The following is a 23,651-nucleotide window of genomic DNA, read 5'->3' on the forward strand; positions in this document are numbered from 1 at the left end:
AAGGTTGACTTCTAAGTTCGACTTAGGCAACATAATTTGTAATAGTGCTATTAAGTGAATGAAAATTAAAGGGAACTTAGATGTTGAATTCTCCTCACAGTGGGCTATCCAATGCAATGGGTCTACAGGAAATTAGATGAAAGTAGGCACTTGGAAATTTGAGGTTTATGGTTTAGAGAGAAGTCCTTAATAGATAGACACACTTGAGACCTTGGTCTGTAGGTAATTGTTGAATCTACAGGCCTGAATAAAAACAATCGGGACAGTATAGAATAGTAGAGAATTGAGGATGCAAGGTGAGGCATCTTCAAATCTAAGATCAATGCAGAATGATGACGGTTGGATATATTCTTGTACTTCCTCCTATGCCACAAGCCCAAATCATTAGTAGATCTAATTTCAGCTCCAAGTCCATTAAAATAATACAAGATTAAAGAAACAAACGAGTATATAACACTTTACATATGTACACTGTCATTTTTTCATTTGGTATTTGTAATAGATGCATAATCTGTAAAATATATTTATTTGGTTTTTAAATTTTAATTCAGTGTATACAGGGAATCTAGATTTGCATGTAATGAAAATAAATCTTCTCAAGTCAATGATTTTGAATGCAAGTATTATAAATAACCAGCACTATTTTTCACATTTAAATTGAATTCTTTTATTTTAAATATTCACAGTACAGGAATTCATTAGGCCTAAATAGAACATCATTATTTACACATCCAAGGAATAACTCCAGTGGTAAATCAGTGAAGTACTTACACTGAATATAGGAAATACGATTGAAGAAAAAGAGTTCTTCTTACACTTATAGGCTCAAATCCTTTACACATTTATTTCTGCCTTGGGATCTTAGCATAGATTACTGAAGTCACTATTAATTGTTGAACACAATTTCACAAAATTATAACTATAGGAATCATGCCATATATTTATAAGCCAAGAAAGACATCAATAGGCAGGAATCCACACTGTGATAGCATTTTTAAGGGGAAAAAATTTCAAATAAAATCTCCAGTTTAATTTGTAGAAAATACAAGTTTTCCAAATTGAATATACAGTTTCCCTAAGGCATTTTGCCTTTCATGGCTTATTAAAATTTTTGCTTAGCTGCCATAATGTGTTATGTCATTTACAGGATGACTCAATGAAGGGAACAACAAGGTAGCAAACCAAGAGCTGGATCAATGCTTGCCGAACATCACATGTATACAACATCCTGGTCGGTGAAGCTGGCCTCCACACTGCTAGGACTGACTACTCATCATCTGGATCAATACCTTTAATCTAAGATGTCGCAAGCTCAGTTGCATGATTTTCACTTGGAATAGTAACTAGAGTCAGCTTTTCTTACCATTATACTAACTTCACTGAAGCTGTTAAAATTGAACTTTAGTGAACCAAACTTCTGTAAATAAATAAGTACATAAATAAATGTATAAATAGAATCCCCACTGTTTTAATAACATAGCAATGAAATTATCTTCCAACAGTTTAAATGCGTATATTGGTGTTTCTAATCACCAACTCCTATGTTCTAGTCTTACCATAGTATGACAAATGACATTTTATGGGGGGGAGAAGGGGGCAGTGATCATTGGTCTACAATATTATTTGTTTGGAATTAAGCCCTTTCAAAAGCATAAGTGTATTTTCTGAAAAAGAACACGAAACAAAAACAAAAATTCACTGAATAGTTTCTGTTTGCAAAGACTATTGTAAATTTAGAGGCCAATATTCATATTTTCTATACAATAACTTTTTAAAAAATTACCTAAGTTACTGAGAAAAAGGTTGAGTTTTCTTTTTTTTCCCCCTCTACGAATCACACTGATTGACTGTCCACACTGCCTGGACATTCTAAGTTATTGCCCAATTTAGTGTAGTGCAGACCTGGCCTTGAGTTCTCTCCCACCGCCCTATGCCCCGACCTCTGGCAGTAGTACTGATTTTGGCAGTGTAAAAAAAGACATACCATTTTTGATTGTAGAAAAAGCTGCCAGAATATTGTGTTCATAGTATGGAACTGATCAAGATAATTTTTTTTTTCACATCTTCATGCTTTATAACAGTAAATTGCTATATATCCTTTGCCAACAAATGATTTTATTTGTTGTATTTTATTGCCAGCCAGAAACTCAAAGAAGAACATTGGGGAGTGAGGGGATGAAATTTACCACAATATGCTGCAACATCAGAAAAAAGCAAAGCAGCATTGTCTATTGGCTCATTAGCACTAAGAATAACATTTCACTTTACTAAAGTTTAAAAAGGACTTTTGAAAGAAAGGAAATCATGCACACGAATTGAGACATGCCTTTGTGTGAAATGGCAGTGTAAATTACCCCAAAGTTGCATGATTCACCAATAGCATGCATTTTTTTCACCTAATATAACACAATCTTAATATCATCATATAATTTCTAACACATCTTATTTCAAACATGCACTGGCTACTAAAATAAGATTTTAAAGAAAAGCTGATGTTTGATATAAAATAATCATGTTTTTTCAAGTGTGGAAAAATACTCTACAAAAAAATAAGTAGAAAAGTGATTGATTTCTGGTCAATGTGTGATTTTTATCTATAAAAATTCAGATGACTGATTAGTGTGCTTACCACAACCCTATGGGTCTGCATCACAATAATAACATACAGAAAGTTAATAGCATTAAACGACTATTAGTACAATGCAATTAAATCCTTATCAGAAATAACATGAATCTATAAACTGTACATTTGGCATTTACGTTTCAGGGTGCTTTTAAGAATCTGCTTAAATAGGACAATATAATAGTGCAAAATCACATTACATTAATAAAACATACAATTATCATCCAAAATAGTTTATGGATTACTGACCCTTATAATTCACATATTGGCTAGAATTGGCACATTTTGTTTCAGCATGACAGTTTTGACCTTCTTTACTTGACCGTACATCATTTTATTCAAAGTTACACTTGAATCACATAAAGAAGGTATAGGCATAGATGAGTCTGTATACGTTTTCTTAAGAAAATGAGATAAGAGGAGGAAGCATGTAAGGTCTCCACTCTTCATTTGCAAAACTCCATTGCACCTTTCATGATTAACAACCCTTTAAAGAGCTCCTAAAGAAATTGCCTGGTAATTTCTTTCCCTCCTTTCTTATGGATCTCAGAGCAGTGACATGGCCACATGGAAAAGAGAGGAAAGAAATAAAGGAAATTCTAGAAAAATATATGGCAGCTATGCCCTATACCAGGCTAATTAAACCAGTATGTCTAATCAACAAATTAAGATTTATTAAGAGCTTCTCAGGTGATTCTAATGTAAAGTCCCACACACTCCATTGATAGATAAGAAATCTGTGGCTCAGAATAGCTAGTGAATTATACAGCAGATTGTGCAAATTAGAATATGAGTTCTGATCCTTAGTTTAATACTCATTTCTTGTTTCTTGTCACTACTTTTCTGAAGCTTTGTGAGCTTGAATCTACCTTCAGACTTTTTAGCTCTTTACTTTTCCCTTAAAAATCTCTATGATACACATGTGATGTTTTAGATTCAGAATAAACCACATTATTCCAATGAAGATGATTAATCTCAATAATTTTATTCAAATAATTTTGGCTAGTTGCATTTCCTTCAGTAAACATTACTTCTTACCTTTGTCTTATGTATGATTTATGAAAATGTTATTTTTATATTGTAAAAATTATTCTAGCAAACTCGACCTTTAAAAAAGAAAATGGGAAAAGAAGAAAAAATATGTGAATAAAAATATTGTTTTCGAAAGCCGCCATCATGCCGATAGCTCTAGAGAGTTACATTTTTATTTAAGAGTAAAAAAAGCTGTCATTATTTTTACTACTTTTTTTCTACCTCCATTTCCAAGCCACATAGCTTGTCAATCTTTAGGGCAAGAGTTCTCATTGATTTGAATGTAGAGCATCTACAAGCTGAAAGTTTTTCTTTTTCCTTTGTAAGTAAACTCCTTATCTCAAATATGATAGTCTTTGTCCTTTGATTCATTATTTTAAAGTAATATACAAAATATTAGAGATAGGTCATCTATGTTCTAAAAAGTGGACTGCGCCCACTTACATAGACAACCAGATTTTTTCATTTTGTTCAAGGGCTCTTAAAGAAAACTGGTATGCATAAGGCTTGATCTCATTACAGTCCCCAGGGACACTTATTCTGCCCTAGATGACAGTGAGCTCTCTTCTGGCAGTCTGGCCATGGACAAGGATAGCATCTTCAGGGCTGTCTCATCTAAGGGGCTGAAAGTGGCTAATGAGGCCAACTCAAAATTTGGGGATATACTCTGATTGCGGACACATATTTCTTGCATTATGTGTAGTACTGGGATGGTAATTTAGTCTGGGTACCATTTCTGCCGAGCCTGCTTTTCTATCTCCTACAGCTTCATTACTCAAAATGTAATGCACCATGTGTATGAAGAGTCACCGTAGTTATACCTCTCTGTAGAAGTCTCTCTTAAAATTTCTCCGACAAAACGTATTTGTTTTTCACAATGAAATTCCAACAGGCTCTAGTTTAGCATACTTTACATATATATAACTAATTCAACAATTTGATCGCCAGAGAACTCAGAAAAATAATTTAATTTTTGAAGTTTTCTAATGTTGTATCTGAAATAAATGTTTCTAATATTTTAAAGGGAGACAAGTGGGAAATATTTTAAAATACTATGTTAAATATCATTCAGTTTTTTACACATAAATATAAAAATTTTCCTTAGGTTTTTTTTTTGTTTTATTACAGTACAATTTAAAACTTTTGCTCATGAATGGTTGAGATTATTTATGTCAAGATTCTATTTATTATGCAATTAGCAATTACAGTTGTCTTAATCACAGTCTGGCTATGAATTATTTTATTTCTGCACCACTAAACAAATATATTTCTGTTATTGAGTTTATACCCTAACATTTTAAAAATAACTTTTAGCATTTTTTTTTTTGATTTAAGAAAAGTAGATGGAGACTTAATTCTGTTTTCTAACTTATATAATTAACTAACTTTGTGGCTAAGCTATTGGATCAGCTGATGTAATGGATTAAGGCCTATTTCTAGGCCTCTTTCATTACAAGAAAATAATCTCTGAGAATCTTCCTGCTATTGCATTCTATGGTGATCTATACAAACTGATAATACGTTAAATTGACTGTTAATTTACTGATTGCTCATAACAGTGAGGAAAAATTAGACCTGCTTGAGTTCCAATTATTTTAAGAAATGGTGTATGTGTTTAGTAATGCAAATAAATGCCTATGTACTACCACTGCCAACTCCTACACCCCTTCCATTACTTAGTAATTATAGAAGACGTAAATGCACGCTTCCACACTATATTTATTTGTTTCTCTTCTGAAGATTATTCCTTTAAATTGGTTACTTTAAATTTGCAATGATTCTTATAAGCTGTCTGCTTAATGTTTTCAGAGTTTTAGAATTGAAATCAGGGAGATAGTTTTAGATTCCTTACAATTTTTATTATAATAAACGATACTAATTAAACATATTATCTAGTCACTTAAATGTCTATAAATTACATTTGTCCTCACAAAATACACATTAAGAAAATGCTACCTCCACTTTACAGATGCAAAATTTGAGGCTAAGATAAGTCAAATGACTTGCACACAGTGAAAGGCTGAGCTGGAATTCAATTTTAAATATGTGGTCGTCAAAAATCCATATGTTACATCTTTTTGCTATATCCCAATTGCAAATTACTTTCCACCTATCAATCAAGGACTTTGGGACATGAGAAAGAGGTCTCTTAAAACACACACAGTACATAAGCAGATCACAAAAGCATAAAATATGGCTGTTAAAAGATCCTAGTAATTGTATAGTCCAGTCTTTACACGACATAATGCAAACATGAAATTAGAACCTAAACAGAGAACGAAAGATATTCTTTCAAGGTAGGTAACCTTTTCTTTTCCTAATAATTCCTCCAGGCTAAGAACTGCTCATTTCTTTTGTGTAGACTTGCGGTTCCCAGAGGTGGCCCCACATTGGTATCACCTGCGGAGTCTTAATAACTGTTCACCTCTGGGTCCTATCACAAACCGTTTGGAACAAATCTCTGGAGATGGGGCTTGGGCATCCACAATTTTAAATCCTCTCCAGGTGACTCAGCTGTGCGCCCAGGCTTGAGATATATTGCTATATATACACACCACTCACAACTTAAAAGGAGATCTGGAGACTATAAATAACCTGATCTACATCAAGAGATTAGTCAGCACTATGCTTATGCACAAAATTCTTAGGCAGAGAGAATGTTTTGGCTTTTGAAGTAAAGGTATACTTTAGTGACATATTCGAGAAGATTTCAGGTGAACTAAATAAAGGCTGTAACTCATGTCAGTTGAACAATGGAATACTTCCCATTTAACAGGTCGCTAAGATGCAAGCCTCAAACCTGAAAGCACAGTAGCACTATCTGGGGAGATTTTTAAAATATAGATTAAAGCTTTGACCTCAGACCCAGAGAATCAGAAGCTGTGTACTAGTAACCCTCTTTCAAATGATTCTTATGTAGCTGATCCAGGAAGTCCTGAAGACATATGCATGTTTGAGAACTGCTGGCTTATGATGGTTCATAAATGATAGCATGAAACAGAAAAAAATTAAGAAATTCATAAAAAACATATTTTTTTCTGGACTTATTTGACGAAATTCCAATTGCATGAACAAGGTCCAGAAATCAGCATTTTTTATAAATAACTTTGGTGATTCTAGGCCAGGAGACCAAGGAATCAGGTTTTTTAGTAACACTGATAAAAGGGAGCTTGTGTCAGAGAGTTTCTTTTAAAATTCTTTTAAAGAATATTTCCTAACTAAATCAAATGAATACATATATATTAACCATGAGTTTAAAAATAACTAAATTGTTTAGATGTGTTCAATCTGGCTTACTTAAATGACGCTCCTTATTTTATTGTCATCGGGGATTGACTGTGTGCCTTCATTGCCTCCCTGAAATTTTCGCATCAATCAAAATTTTTAGATTATTATAATAGAAATGTGGATGGTATAGAAACATATAAAATATTTAAAAATAATGTTCAATATATGGTTGTATTTCTGCAGACATTAAGGTCTCAGTGAGTAGTGGGCTCATGAATTGCAAAGGACTTAGGTAGGGAACTAAGAGGAGGAAGGAGTTAAAGGAGGAAGGTTGGTTAATTGAGCACTTTGCTATATTCCAAGCATTGGATGAGGTTCTTTCCACTGATTAGTTTAAATAATTTTATATTTTAAATGTCTATTCAGAGAAATAAGAGGAAAATCTGTTTATAGTATTACCCCCAAAATTTATTTTGAGATGGTCATTGAAGTTTCATTTGCAAATACATGCATATATCAATTTAGATTTTAGATGAGAGAAGTAGTGCTAGAAGGAACCTTATAAACAGCAAAGTGCAGATAGGTTCAGTGGCTTTTTCAAAATTACAGTTTGTTGAACTAATAACCCAGCTTGCATTATTCATATATCTGGTCTACCAGGCTATCTGCTGTTAGCTGCTCTATATAATGCTTATGAATATGGATGCTTTCAATATGAATTACTGAGAGGGAGAGCACTTTGGATAGTAGTAGAGCTTACCCATTTGCAAAATGCTACAAAATCTCTAGATGAGAGACATCCAGAAAAAATAAAATCTTAGTTGACCCCATGTTTGCAACAAAAAGGAGTGCAGTTAGGAAGAAACAATTTTTCTTTCCGTGTATATATTGGCAATAAATAAGTGCCCTTTGCAGTAATTGTAACTTATGTTCTCCTTAAATAATAATTATATTTCCTATTAGAAACTGTGGATATGTTAATATTTGAATAGAATGTGAACATATTCCAAATTCTTTATGATCTTTCTTGAACTGTTACTTCTTTTGGGGTCTTAGAATGTGATACAACTGAAAGCACCTAAAATGCCTTCCTTTGCACCCAGGAAGCAAAATGACCAAGGAAAAAATATAAAATGTCATCTCTAAATGGTAACAATAAGCTGGAACTGTTATCACACTTAAAAAAATATTTTGAATATATCCAATTTGTTTATTCATTCAACAAATATTTGTTGTGATCCTCCTCTGTATTAGGCACCATGATTATCTTTTTGATCATGCAGTTTTTTATATTTAACAGCTTGATTATAATTAATATATAAAAAAGTTTCCCTAAATGAGATCGGAGTTCAAGGGAACCCAAAGATATATTTAAACACAAAGTCATAATATAAAGACCTAAATTTTGTTTTGGTAATATTAATTCATGCAAAGACATTGTCTAGATGATTACCTTGAGGCTCATGGAATCTAGTTTAAAAACAGACAAGCAAAAAGATTTCAATAGTATAGTTTCCTATTCTTTCCATATTTAACCTCCACTTGGAGGCAAGAATTTAAAAGCTCAGCAAATAATTTCTAAATATTCTTTCACCTCACATGCTCTAAGCTTTCTAAGTCCTCAGGACAGAAAACATTTCTGCAAATTCCAGGATTATCAGGAATTAGGCAGTAAATGGAGTTGATATTGGTTTTCCACAAAGATAATTTTTTTCTAGTTCCTACTTCATATTGTCAAATTTATGGCTGTCATAAAATGACTGTCATGTCTTATACTGTAATATAAATGTAATACTGCTAGATATGGAGAATTCGGTATATATTCTTACTAATAAGGCCTGTAATAATTAATATTTATGTATTCTTACTAGTAAGGCCTATAACAACTAATGTTTAAATAATCAGAACATTGAAGGTAATAGAGTTTTGATATTTTGAAATAACGTTTTAAATGGTCTATTCTCTCTTTATAACCATAATTTATCTTCTGGAATAATTATTTGTTTGTATAACCATCAGCAAAACGATTTTGTCAAATCGATATTATTCACCAGGAGATATCCTTAAAAAGAATTGCGAGCCACAGGACTTATTAAAAGAGTGATTTGGAACCATCCACCAGCTTGAGGACTGCATTTCACTTAAAATATAGTGAAAACCTATTTCCCTTGCTGAAGTTCAACACCTAAAATATTTACAGAAATAACGCTAACAAGCATAATATTTAATTTACTGTATACTTTTTCAAAAGTCAAAGTGCTTCCATATAATTTATCATTCTATAGACCCTAAGATATCAATAAGACATTTGCATTTTTAGGAACTGAGACATACTTCCATGATAAAATGAAAATATTATGAAAAAGAACACAGGATTAAGATATATAGGCCCTTAAATTCTAATCTTGGCTATGTCACTAGCTGTGGGGGGTGTGTGTGTGTGTGTGTGTGTGTGTGTGTGTGTGTGTGTGTGTGTACACATATGTCTTGAATAAATATTATCCCTGGATCTAGTTGACCCATAAGTAGAACGAAGGGATTGGTTTGTAAACATTGCTATAATTCCTTCCAGCCCTTAAACTTACAGATCAATAGATCCAGAACTGAAGACTTCAGTTGACTCATTTATTTTGGCACTTCAAATTCTGAAAACTTATTCTGGGACCTGGTAATAGGTTTTCAATATATAGATGTGTCAGTTGGTCACTTAGTGTCATTGCCTTGGCTTGGATCATATTATCAACCTGCAGTTATAGTTACAGTCTAAGAAAAAGCCCAAATTCATAGTGGACAATAGAAGCAATGCCCTTAGGTTTCTCAGTTTTTTGAAATCATGAGAATCCACCACAGCAAAGGTGTGTTGTTATGACACTGAATGCTTTTCTGCTTTTGAAGAAAGCAGGTACTTTCTAAACTTGTTAGCAACTTTAGGTCCCTATACTTTTTATAGGCCCAAAAAATAACAAAGTAAATATAAATGTATGAATATGACTGTTTTAACACTACAAAATAAATGTGAGTGGAGCTCTTTCCTTATCCAGGAGAGTATCCATGTAGACATACTATTTTCTGAGTCAGTGTGGTTAGAAGAGATGATATGGAGGGAAGCTACATTGGTTCAATTGAGTAAATAAAACTTGCTGTTTAGAAACATTTGGGGAAATTTGCTATCTTATTTTCATCACATTAGCAGTGATTCACATAAACTCCATTGAGAGTAGTATGTGCATTAACAGACTGAAAGGAAGCTTTTCTGTGCCTCTCCACTTAATTGCATGCTCCTTCAACACAGTGATAGTACCTTGTTCATCTGTATCTCTGGTTGGGACATTGCCTGACACAGTGTGCCTGTTCATTCATGGTTATAGAAATGATCATGAGGGTCAAACAATCTTTCATCCAATGCAGGAAATTTCCTCTTCTCAAATCCTTCTAGTGCTTCAGAGAACTTGTTCCCTCACATGGCAATCTGGATTGTTGGACAATCCAGCTACTTTTTACTGAATTGATATTTGCCTCTCTCTTCTCTTTCATTTGATGTAGAAGATTGTGGATTTAAGGTGTGCTGATGTTAGCATGTAATAGGACTTTTAGAATAAATCACAAATAGACTCCGATGGACCTCATCAGAACATTCTAATTTTTTGATGGGTATTTTGCCTGAATAGAACAAAATCTTTAAAGATTCTTTTGTGGGAATCCTTAGCATCCCATCTTTACTCACTTACCGTTTTCTGTTTATATTAAGCCTTAGCCTCATGGAGGAGAAATGCTATACAGCAACTGCAAGTTCAAGGATGAATTCTCCAAAAACTTAGTATATTAACAAGCTTATTTTGGTTCTGTAAATCCCTGAGGGCCACGGTCATTTGTGCTATATTATGAATAATTACTAAGTGGAATATAAAACATCATCTCCAGTGAGTACCTCTAGGTTGGAACTGTCACTTCAATAAAACAAACAAAATTTTTCCTGTGACCTTCAATGCCATTTATTCAACAAATATGCATTGAGATCTTATAAATCCTCACTTTTTTATGTTTCACATTTTATATTTACTACCTTGACAATAATTTTATTTAGGTTCTTTTAAGCGATAGGACAAACCCTTTCAAATGTTATGTCTATTTAACCAGATGGTAAAATAAAACTTTTAATTATTGAGGCTAGAGAAAAAATATTTTAAGTTGATGTTATTAAAAATTGCACACCAATGTGCCATTTATAAATATGATTTGTAGCTATACATATCTTTTTCTTTTATTATATGAAGAAATTATATTTGTTTTATTATAATGTGTTATAAAGATCAAGAAGAGAATGGTCTTAGATTTTCGTAAGTGTTATTAGGAATTTTTTCCCTAGGTACTAAAAATCTTAACAAAATGGATATTTAAAAATACCTGAATTTAACTTAAGATCATGAGAATAAGTGGCTGCATTTGCAGCTTAATGAAAATAAATGAGAAGTCCGAATCTGCCTGAATAGAACAGTTCCACTTCGTTATCTTTCTTATTCACTACAGAATAAGTCTGCCTTCACAAACATGGTAAACAGGCAAAAAATATATCAAGTAGAGACAATGACACACTTTGTTCAACTTTGAAGTCAAAGAGGTTAAAATTCAATCACAAATGCTCTTCTTACATTATGCAAACTTGGAACTAGAGATTATAATATTTAGTGAAAATATTACATATTTTAAGGTATGCAACTACATTTCCCAAATAGATTAAACGATGATCAGTGTAAAAAAAACAATCGGATTACAAACTTACATTATGAATAACTACAAAAATGTGAAAAATCAACGTCTACAAGTGATAGCAAAGAATAAATTATTTTTCAGTGTACATAATTAGGTATATACAGAGTAATTTTAAACCAAATGGAATGGTTGCTAATTCTGAGCTCTTAAAAATCTCCATCAAAATATATGTTACCCGAAAGAGTGATAAAAATAAACTGTGACACAAAAGCAGAATTTCGTCTCTTATCTTCTTCAAAACTTAGGTGATATCGCATCGGAATACTTTGCCAAGTGTACAAGCGATGGAAAGCTCTAATTCCAAAACCATTTCTCTAAATTGCCAACGGATTTATATTCTTGATGCCTTTTCACATGATCACAAGCCAAGCATGCGTGTGATTCCCAAAATCGTGGAAGATTTACTGTGAAATCTTTCCTCCAGTTAAAGTAACTAAGGTATAACTTCTTGTTTTTGTCGACTTCCTTCAAATACTTTGCTAGCTCACTGGGAGAGTTATAATCTTCCACATGAATAAATGAATCTGCTGGAATATAATTTTCATAGTTTTCCCTAGATGGCCCCAGAACAACAGGTACAGAGCCAGCCAGAAAAGCGTTGTAGAGCTTTTCTGTGATGTAATCTTTGTGGATTGAGTTTTCAAAGGAAAGATAGAATTTGCAAGTAGATATGGTAGGAATTAAATCTTTATCATTCACATATTCTCCAAACGCTTGCCCATAAGTATGGATTTCAATGCTTTTGCTTAACTCATTGTAATACTTGACCCTGGCATGCTCAGGGTTCCAGTTACTAACAACCCAGCACACCAACTTCTCTTTGCTTGGCACTTCAAACACGAATGGGTTTGTGCTCACCGTCAAGAAGCCATAAGGCACTTGGATATCTGAGTCGCGGCGATAAGTCAGAGTCAGGTTGAACAGGTGCTCAATACCACTCTTTTGGGGCGTGTGAGTTGGCGATTCCAAATTCATCCAAATCCATTTCTGGAACGGTGGCCTAGCCTGCTGAGGTAAATTAGTCAGATCCCAACTGATGTCTCGGTGATGGATCAGAACTGCGTGAGATTTGTTGTACAGAGAACGGTCTGTTGTGAGATGGCATCCTTGGATGTTGAACATTGCTTGGCAGGAGGTAAGGTCAAAAGTTTGCCCAAATGGCCACACCCAAATCAGAATAGTAGTTTCATTAAAGTAATCAGTTTTGGTGGTGAAGAAATTTTTCATTTTCAGCACTGAGCTGGTTGACTCCATCGGACTGAAGACCCAGCTGTTGGTGGGCTTGATGTAGATGAGAAGGCATGCCACGAAGCAGCCCAGGATAATGCAGACGATTAAAAATGGGCGGAGAAATCCTTTGGATGCTGATGTCATAGTTTTTTCTGTGAAACAGAAGGAGAAAGATAGAGGAGTAGATAGGGTTAGGGATGAAAAATTAATTATAAATATAATTTGAGATCAACAAGTGGTACATACTAAAGTACATTTAATCGTGAAATCAACTTAACTTTCCTCTTCAGTGTTATCAAACCATTGAGAGCAACAGCTTTCATTTTAGCCAAGAAACCTGCTTTTAAAAGGAAGTTTACCCTAAATGATACAAATAATGTCAAGATTTGTTATGTATGTACCAACATATCTTCAAGCCGAGTTACAGCTTTTTGCTAATGCCGTCCTTACCTGTTATATTTTTATTTGCTTTTGGAAAAATGCACAACAAAAACTGTCATCACTAAAGCTATGACTAAAAGTTTCAGTATTTTGAAATCACCTCAGAATTGTGAACATTTTCCAGTTGATATAATCACTTATTTACCAGTACACTTTTTGAGATTATAATATAAATCTGCAGTTCAGATGAAAGTTAATAAAGAATCAAACTTTTTCTCTGTTTACATTTAACAATCTGTTAGTCCATCCAATATCTACTGGGATGTGGTAATCAAATGCTCTATTGGCAAAAAACTGGTACAAAACTAAAGAAATAAGTAGTAAGGAATTAAGATATGGATAGAAATCACTAAAATTGCAAGCAGAAATTTGAGATAATTACTATCACAAGTAACTATGTGAGGTGATGAATATTTAACTAAGCTTATTGTGGTAATCGTTTCACGATACACACATATATCAAATTATTATATTGTACACCTTAAACTAATACAATGATGTACATCAATTATAACAATAAAATTGGAAAAAATACTAAGAAAAACTTTAGACAAGGATAATCAAGAAAATAAATTCAAATTAAATATTTAAAAAGTAAATACAGATCGATTTAACATAGAAAAAACTAAAAATGACTATTTTGAGTAATTTTATGGTAATAAATTTGAAAAACTGATGAAACGAATCATTGTATTTGTGCATAAATAGAAAACGCCAATTTTCAACAGAAACTATGATTAAACAAATAACAGTTAAAGAAATGGAATTCATAAATGATAACTAAAAATCAACACTAGACTTAGATAGTTTTGCAACAATTCAATGAATGCAGAATACTACTGTCACTTAAAAAGTTATTCTAGAACTAAGAAAAATATGTAAAGGAGTTTAACTTATTATATAAAGCCAATTATTATCTTGTTACCAAAAGAAGATTTGGAAGTTAAAGAAATTCTATTTCACTTAAGAACACAGATGCAAAAATATAAAAATTTAGCAATAAAGAGTATTGAAAATATATTATGATGCAATTCAAGAGGAGGTTTATGGAAGTTTAGTTACATTGATCCTACTTTATACATTTAATTAGTCAAATAGTTTCTCATTTTTTTTCTAGATCCTGGGATCCACAGACTAAGAAAACTTACTAGATAGATCTCCTTTTTCATGGAGTGATATTAACCTTTAGTATACATAATTTGACGAAGTACTGCAGTGTTGTTGTTTTTTTTTTATCAATGTTTAATGGTTTTTAGAAATGCTCTCATTTGAAATTTCCTTAACTCCTCTTTGAATTGAAATGCAATGGCAAAAAGCTATCTTTATAAATGATATCAATTTAATATAATCAGGTTACAACTTTAATGGCCACCATTTAGCAAATGCTTGCTCTCAGCTAGGCCTTGTGCCAAGCACTTTGCATACATCATTTCCTTTCATACTCATAGAACTCTTATTAAGAAACTCTTTTATCACCTCTTCTTTACAAATGAGGAAACTGAGGGCCAGAGATATGAGTAACTAGCTTAACCATTGAATTATGCTCCCCTTCTACAATCTTCTCAACAAATAAAATAAACATCAACAATCCACTGAGGTGCATTTGCCACCTCCAGTTTTACTGTCTTGATTTTACTGGTTTGCATCCTTCTCTCTATAATAAAGGACTATTTACTCATGAGTTAAATTTGAATCAATTTTCCTTAACAAGAAAACTACCTGACACTTATATGATGCTTATTAGTGCCAAACATTAATCCGAGCACTTACATTAACATGTTTACATTAACTAACATATATATATGTAAGCACATACATCACCTCATTATATTCCCGTTTTATCGATAAGAAATCTGGGCTCCAAAATGGTTAAGAAACTTTATCAAGATCGCACAGTTAGAAAGTGGCAGAGCACACTTTCAAACCAAGGCTACCTGGCTCCAGAGTCTGGGCACTTGACAACTACATTTTATATTCACTGATTTCTCAGATTACAGCCAGAGATTGCAATCATCTTGGAGAGAGCTGAATGTAAGCTCCATGCAGGCTGTGTTTCATCACTGCTATATCCTCCATCACTAGAATAAAGTAACTGCTTAATAAATACTGTATATGTTGCATGAATGAGTGGATGGATTATTTGAGTCCCAGCTATGTTTAAGGTAAAATGCTTGGTAACTAATTAAACAAAAATGAACCAAATGTAAATGAATGAATATATACTTAGTTGCTTTCTCTGGGCACTTAACATATATCCCTCTACAAAATAACTACCATTAAAATTGACATACAGGTATTCTTACCACTAGATGAGCAAAATCTCCCAGTTTTGCCTCTCTGTCAAGTCTCAAAGTTGGCATCTATCTAGTACATTTAAGTTCTATGCCTCTTTTTTTGGCCAAGTGAGAGAGAATTCGTCACTAGGTTGAAACAATGTTCCTACCACTGTGTGCCATTCCGTTTTCCTGTTTCCTGGACATTTTGTATCACTTGAGGGGTTCTTTTTGTTTAGGCTCTGCACATCTTCTCCTCTTAACTTTTCACTGCTATCAGGATCAATTACTAAATAGTAGTAGCAGTTAGTCAGAAAAGTTTGCCTCTAGAAGCCAAATTGACATCCCCTTGATAGGAACTTTTCACCTATTCCTCATAACTAAAATTCAGTTAGATACTCAACATGTCTTGAACTATTAATCGATAAAAGCACTCAGATCAGTGTTATTATAGCTCTCACCAGTAACAGCAATGGATGTATAGCATAAAGCAAATTGTAACAGTAAATAATATAATTAAAACTTTTTAATTAATTTTAATAGTTTCAAGTACTAGAAAAGAATGTAAGTTAAAGACGTTAGCATCAAAAATAACAGAATCTTTAGTAAAAGTACTACTTAATAAGACTTGATACATATATGATTGTTTTTCATTAATAGATGACCTTCAGTCATACTTTAAGAATACCCTACTGAATGTTAAAGAATAGAAGAGAGTTTTGATTAGAAAAGGTTTGACTTAGAGTTCTCAAACCATAAATACTCTTCAAGGTATTAGGGAGAGAAATATGAAACCAAGGAGAACAGGAGGCTTCTTCAAAGAATGATAATTCTACTTAGAGAGAGAGAGAGAGAGAGAGAGAAAGAGGGAGAGAGCGCGCATGCACGTGCGTTGAATCCTTATTTTAAATTTAAAAAAAAGTCTACGGCCATGCTACCCTGAACAAGCCTGATCCCGTCTGATCTCAGAAGCTAAGCAGGGTTGGGCCTGGTTAGTACTTGGATGAGAGACCACGTAGGAAGACCAGGTGCTACAGGCATAAAAAGTTAAAAAAAAAAAAAAAAAAGGTTTATAAGCTGACAAGGTCCTTGCAATCTGTGAGGTCAACCAAGAGTTGTCTCGCCTAAAAAAATTAAAAAAAAAGAAAACAAGAAAAAGCTGACTAAACAAACAAACAAACAAACAAACAAAAGGGTATACTGTAGAACACAATTCATACTTGCTTAAAACTATAAGATAGAACAGGACACTTGTGATTGTAACTTGCCACTTGGGACTTTAATCCTAGATTGCAGCTACCACCTATTTCTTCAATGCACCTCTGTGTCTCACACTAGCAGGCATATGGGGTTGAAAAAATTTTCCATTATGCCCTTAGAAGTTCTTGGGTCAACGTGTTTGACAATTGCTGTGTGGTACCCTTATTCTCTAATTGTTGTGTGGGTGCAAAGTCAACCATTCCTGATAAGGTGAGACTTTTGATCCTTGGTGAAAATGTGCAAAGGTCATAGACCATTTGAACAGAACTTCGGATCCATTTGAGATATTCAGATCAACTCAGACCATCTCTAAAGAACAGAAATGAATCACTGACAGATAGGTGGACTAAAGTTAAGAGATAGTTAAAAAAATTTGCCACACATAGTCACATCATGACTTTTTCCCTGTTAAATAAAATCTGTAAAGTGTTTCTGATAGTGCCTGGACCATAGAATGTACTTTGTAAGTTATTTGTGACTATATTATTCCCTGTAAATAGTCTAGAATCAGAGCTCTTATCACAGCTAAAACTCTTGAAATAATAGATACCTTCTGATTTCTATGCAAATTATTACCATTTCTAACCACACACATATGAATCTCTTATAAGTTCAAAACTCATTATTAATAATTTCTGTATAAAATATGTAATCATACATTTATAATAAATATAAGTAGGGTCTTTCAATAATTCAATGTAATCAACCATTTTATAAAAGGTTACTCTATAAGCATATTGTACTTTAGCAGATGTATGTTGGTTTTTACTGCCTGACAATCACTCTCCTTCTGATAATAGCACCCCAATTTCCTAGTGGGACATTATCTCTCCTCTCTTGTGTGCAATATTTGGAACTGTAGAGAAGGCTGTCTCTCCCTTTTCTAACCCAATGTTGAGGATGAAAGCCAGATCATTCAAACTCTCTCTAGGAATTTGAAACTTGAGTGGAAGGGCCAAGAGGGAAAAATGTTGGGGCTGATTCATCATAGCAAGGTTCTCTGAGAAGAAAATTTTGTAAACTCTGCTAAGTGGTTCAAGTTGCTCCTTGGACTCTTGCCTTCTGGGGCTTGATTCTTCTGGTATTCTCTCAGTTCCAAGGGATACTCCATCAACTTGCAATAATTTCCTTTTTGTTTACTTTAGTTATAATTGTTTTTATTGCTCGAAATCAATAAATTCCCCTAAAACCCTAATTAAGCAATAATAATGATAATAATTAGTAATAATAATAATAATAATAATAATAATAATAATAATAATAATCTGATTATTTCCCCTCCTCCTTACTTTCTTCCTGCAGGATATGAAACATATAATTTGAATCTTTCAAATACGTCTATAATTATCTGGAATAAAAATAAACTATATCTAAATTCTCAAATCTCTATATGTTAAACCATAGACTCCACCCAGAATTTAGGGATTTGGTGGTAAGTAGTGTCTAACTGAACTATTAGTAATCTGTTTAGGCAAGCTCAGAGACCAGTTTGTTCCCCATATAATTATCGTGGTATTCAGTGCCATGATATTAGGATGGGATTCTGCAAAAGTCTTCTGCAAAATGTAATTTAAGTTGCCCAGTTTTATTTATTTGGGGGGGGGTGTGTTTCCTTTTATCGTTTTATTTTGCTTTTACTTTTCCCTACAATTTTTATACTAAGATCATTTACAAGAATAAAAATATAACCCTTCCAATTGCTATACTATGCATCAATTTATGTTCTGCCTCAAAGTAATATAAAATTTTATATATTCATCCCTTCATTTTCAAAGAATTCCTTGACACCCCATATTCCAATGAACTGTTCTCCTGAGTATTTTTGCTCTGAGTTCCCATAATTCTCCCATTAGATCCTGAGCCAAATGTCTCCTACCTTTGGGAGAGATGCCATTTACTTTTTGGCAAGAAGTCACTGATTGATGTCTGGAATGCTATCGAATTTGTGTTTGTGAACCTTTTTCAAAAACCTTTGGATATGATCTCTGATATTTCCAGTGGTAAGCCTCAGTTTTACTTTTTCTGAACACTGGAGAAGCTGACAACAAAATTTTTGGCCAGTTTTGGTCACCATTCCTTTTCTTGAATATTCCTCAGAACATACTCTGGCACATGTTTGAATTCCCTGGTTTATTTCTGCAGTGGTTTCGTCTTTAGAGATATTACCACTAAAATGTTTCAAAAACTCTCTCTCTATTTCTCTCTCTCTCTTTCTTTTTTTGTCTCAAACCTTTGTTTCCTTTGGTGTGCAAGCTGCCAACTGCCACTTTTCCTGCACTATGGACTTCTTTATCTTGGGCAGTTTCTACATTCCCTGTCTTTGAAATTTTCTTTTCAATTCAGGATTAACCTTTTTTAGTTTGATCTTTAATCTTCTCTCTTCTCTCTCTCTATTTGTAATCACTAGTTCTTAATCACTGTCTTTATTTACATTAGAAACTCTATTTCTGGGCTTCAGCTGAGGATTGAACAATTAGATCTTACTCTGAGCCCAAGGGTAACTTGGCCCAAGTGCCACCTGTGCATAGGGAATAACACTGACAGGGCCAAAGAATGCTTTTCTGTCATTTTCCTAAAACATGCTTTCTGGCTGCCCTGGAGGCCAACAGGCTTTCATAATTTGACTGTCAGCGCTAGCACTTACTATGATTATTGCCAGGTTTTAGCCCATAGCAACCAGTCAATGAGAGTCAAGGTAGCCTTAAAAAAACAAACAACAACAACAACAACAACAACAACAACAACAACAACAACAAAAACCCTCTTATGTTGACAAGATATATTGCTATGTGTTTGTTCCTGGCTCTGAAGATAAGACTTCCTTCCTTTCACATACCAAGTAGAGCAATTGACCCAGTGGATTCTTCTTGATAGCTCTCTGTCCTTCAAAACCATACCCGACCCAGCACCAAATTCTGACAATTTTGCCTCCTAAATATTTCTTAGATGAGTCGATGTCCCGCCACTTCCCTAGGTTATACTTCTATCACCCCTTGTATAGACTGTTACATTGCTTTTTAAACGGTCCACCTGCCACTCACTTTCAATCCTTTCAATTCTTTCACAACACAGTGGACCAGTGGTTCTCAATAGGTGTGTTCCCCAGACTGAAAGGATTAGCACCAGCATCACCCTGGATCTTGTTAGAAATGTTTCTTTTATGACATATAATTCTCTGGAGCCATTTTTCATTTCAAATCACCAATACTTCCTCCATGCTCTTATTCTGGAAACCAGTGGCCAGGAACACTGGATTCAGAATATTACAAGTTTTAGATAATTTTTCCACTGCCCTCAAGAAAGTCTAGAGAGGTGAATCAGAATAGGGAGGAGCCTATCTTTGTTTTATTATTGGGGTGTTCCTAAAGCAAGTCAAAGAAAATCAAAGATAATTGACACGTTTGCAATTGCTAATCCAAGGCCTCTCTGGTAGTTGTATTCCTTCTAGGCACACCTGCTTTTAGGTGACTTACGTATGTGCTGCTTTGTTGAGTCAGCTTTAAAAATTAACTAACTTCAAAGAGCCAGGTTGCCCCAAAACAAGAAACATAGGGAAAAGAACTAATTTAAATAAAATTTCAGTTATATTCCAGAGTGTGTCCACACAATGCCATCAGTTAATGTTTTTAAAGGAGTTACACGTATTTATTTTAAACATTACTTAAAACAAGAATTCCGAGGGTGAAAAAAAAAAATGACATAGATGATAGAGGCTCTGTTCACCCTTCTGGTGACCAAATCAAAGTTGTGATGGAAACAAGGAGCAGCAGCAAGTAAAACTCACCTTGGATCTAGAGGAACAAGCCATACAACTAGGGAAAAGTCCAAGAAAACACCTTGCAATAGCAGAGGGTAGGATGGGGCAAGGACGTGGGGCTGGCTGGTCCCCAGTGGCTGAGTGAGACGAGGCTGCAGCAGTGGCAGAAGCCTCTTAAAGGGGCCGTGTTCAGGAGTGGATTTTTTGCTGTAACGGACCTGCTCTCTCTGAGCACCAGTGCCGATTCTGCTGTGTGCAGAGAGCACCAGGGACTTACAGAGAGACATTGTTGGAGTGAGGGTCAAGGTGAGACTCGCTCTGTACAAAAGTGCCGGCGGTATCCATTGTTCCCTGTTGAGCCCTCCCCTCTCCCAGTGCAGGGACACAGCACCGCCATAGCCCTGAGGTCATCAAACTGGATGACAGAGGTTGCTCTGCCCAGAGGATTTCGTGAAAACCCACCTCACCAACTCAAGGTGCCACCTAAGCCACATCCAGGTGTATCCTCAGTGAATCAGGTGCTCCTTGCTGAGACTTATACTGGAGGCAGCCTCGGTTTCTGGTGTGACCTTCTGAGGCAACTATAAGCACAGCATCTGTAGATTGTTTGCTGAATCTTAACAGGTGGCCCTGGAAGGGTAGAGGCTTGGGCTAAGTTTAGCCTGCAGATGAACCCCTCTCAGGACTGTGCCACTGGACACCTACTTCACAAATCGACACTAATAAGACCAGAAGACTTAGGAGCTTTGCTTAGTACATAGAAACATACACTGAAAGGCAGCCAAAATGAGAAGACAAAGAAGTAGAAACCATATGACAGAACAGAGATTCAGATATAATGGAGTCAAGTAATCTAACAGATGCAGAGTTCAAAACGCTGGTTATAAAGATGCTCAATGAACTTTTGGGAAATGTAGATAAATTCAAAGAGAACTTCAACAAAGAGATAAGAAACATAAAAATGGAAATGGAAATTATAAAAGGAAACCAGTCTGAAATGAAGAACACATTATCTGTGATGAGAAGTATATTAAATGAAATAAACAAAGGAATAAACAAAGTGAATAAAGAAGAGGATCACATGCCCTATCTAAAGGACAGGAAAGCCAATCAGGTCAATCAATCAGAATGGCAAGAAAAAAGATGCCAAGACTATAAAAATAATTTAAGGAACATGTGGGACACTATTAAGGCTCCAAATATTTTTCTGATCGGAGTAACTGAAGAAAATCAAGATGTTGAACAGTTGTTTGAAGAAATAATGATGGAAAACTTCCTGAATCTGGTGAAGGAAATGGACATAAAAACCCCAGGAAGCTCAGAGAATTCCAAAAATTAGGGATCCAAAGAGGCCCACACCAAGACACATCATAATTAAAACACCAAAGATTAAATACGAAGAAGGAATATTAAAAGCAGCAAGAGAAAAAACAAATAATTACATACAAAGGAACACCCATAAGACTGGCAGATGATTTCTCAAAAGAAACTATTCAGGACAGAAGGGCCTGGCAAAAAATATTTGACAGCATGAAGACCCAGGATATACAACCAAGAATAATTTATCCAGCAAAGCTATCATTTAGAATTGAAGGACAGATAAAGAGCTTCCCAGACAAAAATAAGCCAGTATTACAGGAAATGTTGGCAAGACTTCTTTAAGAAGAAAAACCATGTATCAAAAACAAGAGTAAAGAATGGTAACAACTACATTCCTATCAATAAGTACCTTAGATGGAAAAGAATTAAGTGCTCCAATCTAAAGATAGAGTGACTGAAAGGATAGAAAACAAGACCCCTACATATGAAAAGGAAGGGGATAGAAAAAGATATTGCTTTGATGGACCTAGAAGGTGTTTAAGTTAGACAGAGAAAGATAAACACTTATGATTTCACTTATATGTGGAATCTAAGGAATAAAAAAACCGAACTAATCAAAAACAGACTCACAAATATAGTGAACAAATTTGGTGACAGACAGAGGAGAGGGGAATTTGCCTCTCCTCTGGGAGAATTTGGTCTGGGAGAATGGGGTGAAGGGCTAAAGAAGTACAAATTAGTAGCTGATGGATGGTCATGGGGATAGGGAGCATAGCATAGGAATGCAGTTAGCATTAATACGTTGGCTAGGTGCAAGGTCAGGGGAGTGAGAGTGCGTTTTATGAACTATATAGATGTCTAACCAATGTACTATATACTTGAAACTAAATTTTAAAAATTAATAAAAAATAATCAATGCAAAAATATAAAAAGAAAACCCGGAAGAATTCCTTCTTTATAAATTTTATATTCCAAATTTCCTGAATCTCATCAGACTACCGTATAAAGTCATGTGCTTTTAATGACCACATTATGAGTTTGAACTTCTCTTCTTCAAGCTGTCCTTCGGTTGTTTCTGTAAAAGATGCTGGGAGTTTTATATGGACCCCAGACCTATCTGGCAGTAGCAGTCCCTATTCACTCTTTGTCTTCTTCATCCTTTGGCTACCACTAGTCTGAGAATCCATTTGATGCAGCCTCACTTCTGCTCCTACCCAGAGAATGTGTGGGACTAGAATCCCAAATCCAGCTGAGACACTCCCATCCCTCATCTCTCCCAGAACATTTCTTTAATTTCTGAGGTCTGTCTGCTAACAGTAAAGGCTTCAATCCTTTTTAAGGGCAAGGGAGTGAATTCGCAGGAAATAACCTGCTCTATCTTCTTTAGCTCTTTTCTATATCTTTTTTCTCAATATGAAGTTCTTGCTCTTTCAGTAACAAATACATAAATAAAAATAAAAAAAAAATAAAACACCATCATGCATATCAAAAGATGTTAACAGGTACAACGAAGAAGGCTGCAGGAAGAAAACAGAGACTATCTATCTATAGCGGTAAACACTATATTAGATGGGGCATTGCCATGACAACAGTTTCTGGATCAGACCAAATTTTGCAGGCTGATCATCTTTTGAACTCAAGTGAAACTAATTAGCATCAGTTTTACTAGGATTAAATAAAAACACATCACTGTAGTTAATGAGGAGCTTCTGAAACT

The 23,651-nt window shown here is 34.4% G+C and overlaps 1 protein-coding gene and 1 pseudogene across 2 annotated transcripts in view; one reads left to right on the forward strand and one right to left on the reverse strand.

Moving 5' to 3' along the window:
- Positions 1 to 10,902: 10,902 nt before the first annotated feature.
- Positions 10,903 to 23,651, reverse strand: part of FUT9 (fucosyltransferase 9) — a 164,882-nt gene continuing 152,133 nt past the window's right edge. Inside the window, exon 3 of one of the 2 annotated variants that reach the window (XM_011360753.2) lies at positions 10,903 to 13,035. In XM_011360753.2, coding sequence (XP_011359055.1) covers positions 11,948 to 13,035 — 1,088 coding nt within the window. In that variant the 3' untranslated portion in view covers positions 10,903 to 11,947. The remainder of the gene's footprint in view (positions 13,036 to 23,651) is intronic. The other variant, XM_023530960.1, reaches the window with a different exon arrangement.
- On the forward strand, positions 16,519 to 16,637 carry LOC111740137 (annotated as a pseudogene).

The sequence above is a fragment of the Pteropus vampyrus genome, unplaced genomic scaffold, assembly GCF_000151845.1.
Source record: "Pteropus vampyrus isolate Shadow unplaced genomic scaffold, Pvam_2.0 Scaffold58, whole genome shotgun sequence".
Classification (NCBI taxonomy): domain Eukaryota; kingdom Metazoa; phylum Chordata; class Mammalia; order Chiroptera; family Pteropodidae; genus Pteropus; species Pteropus vampyrus.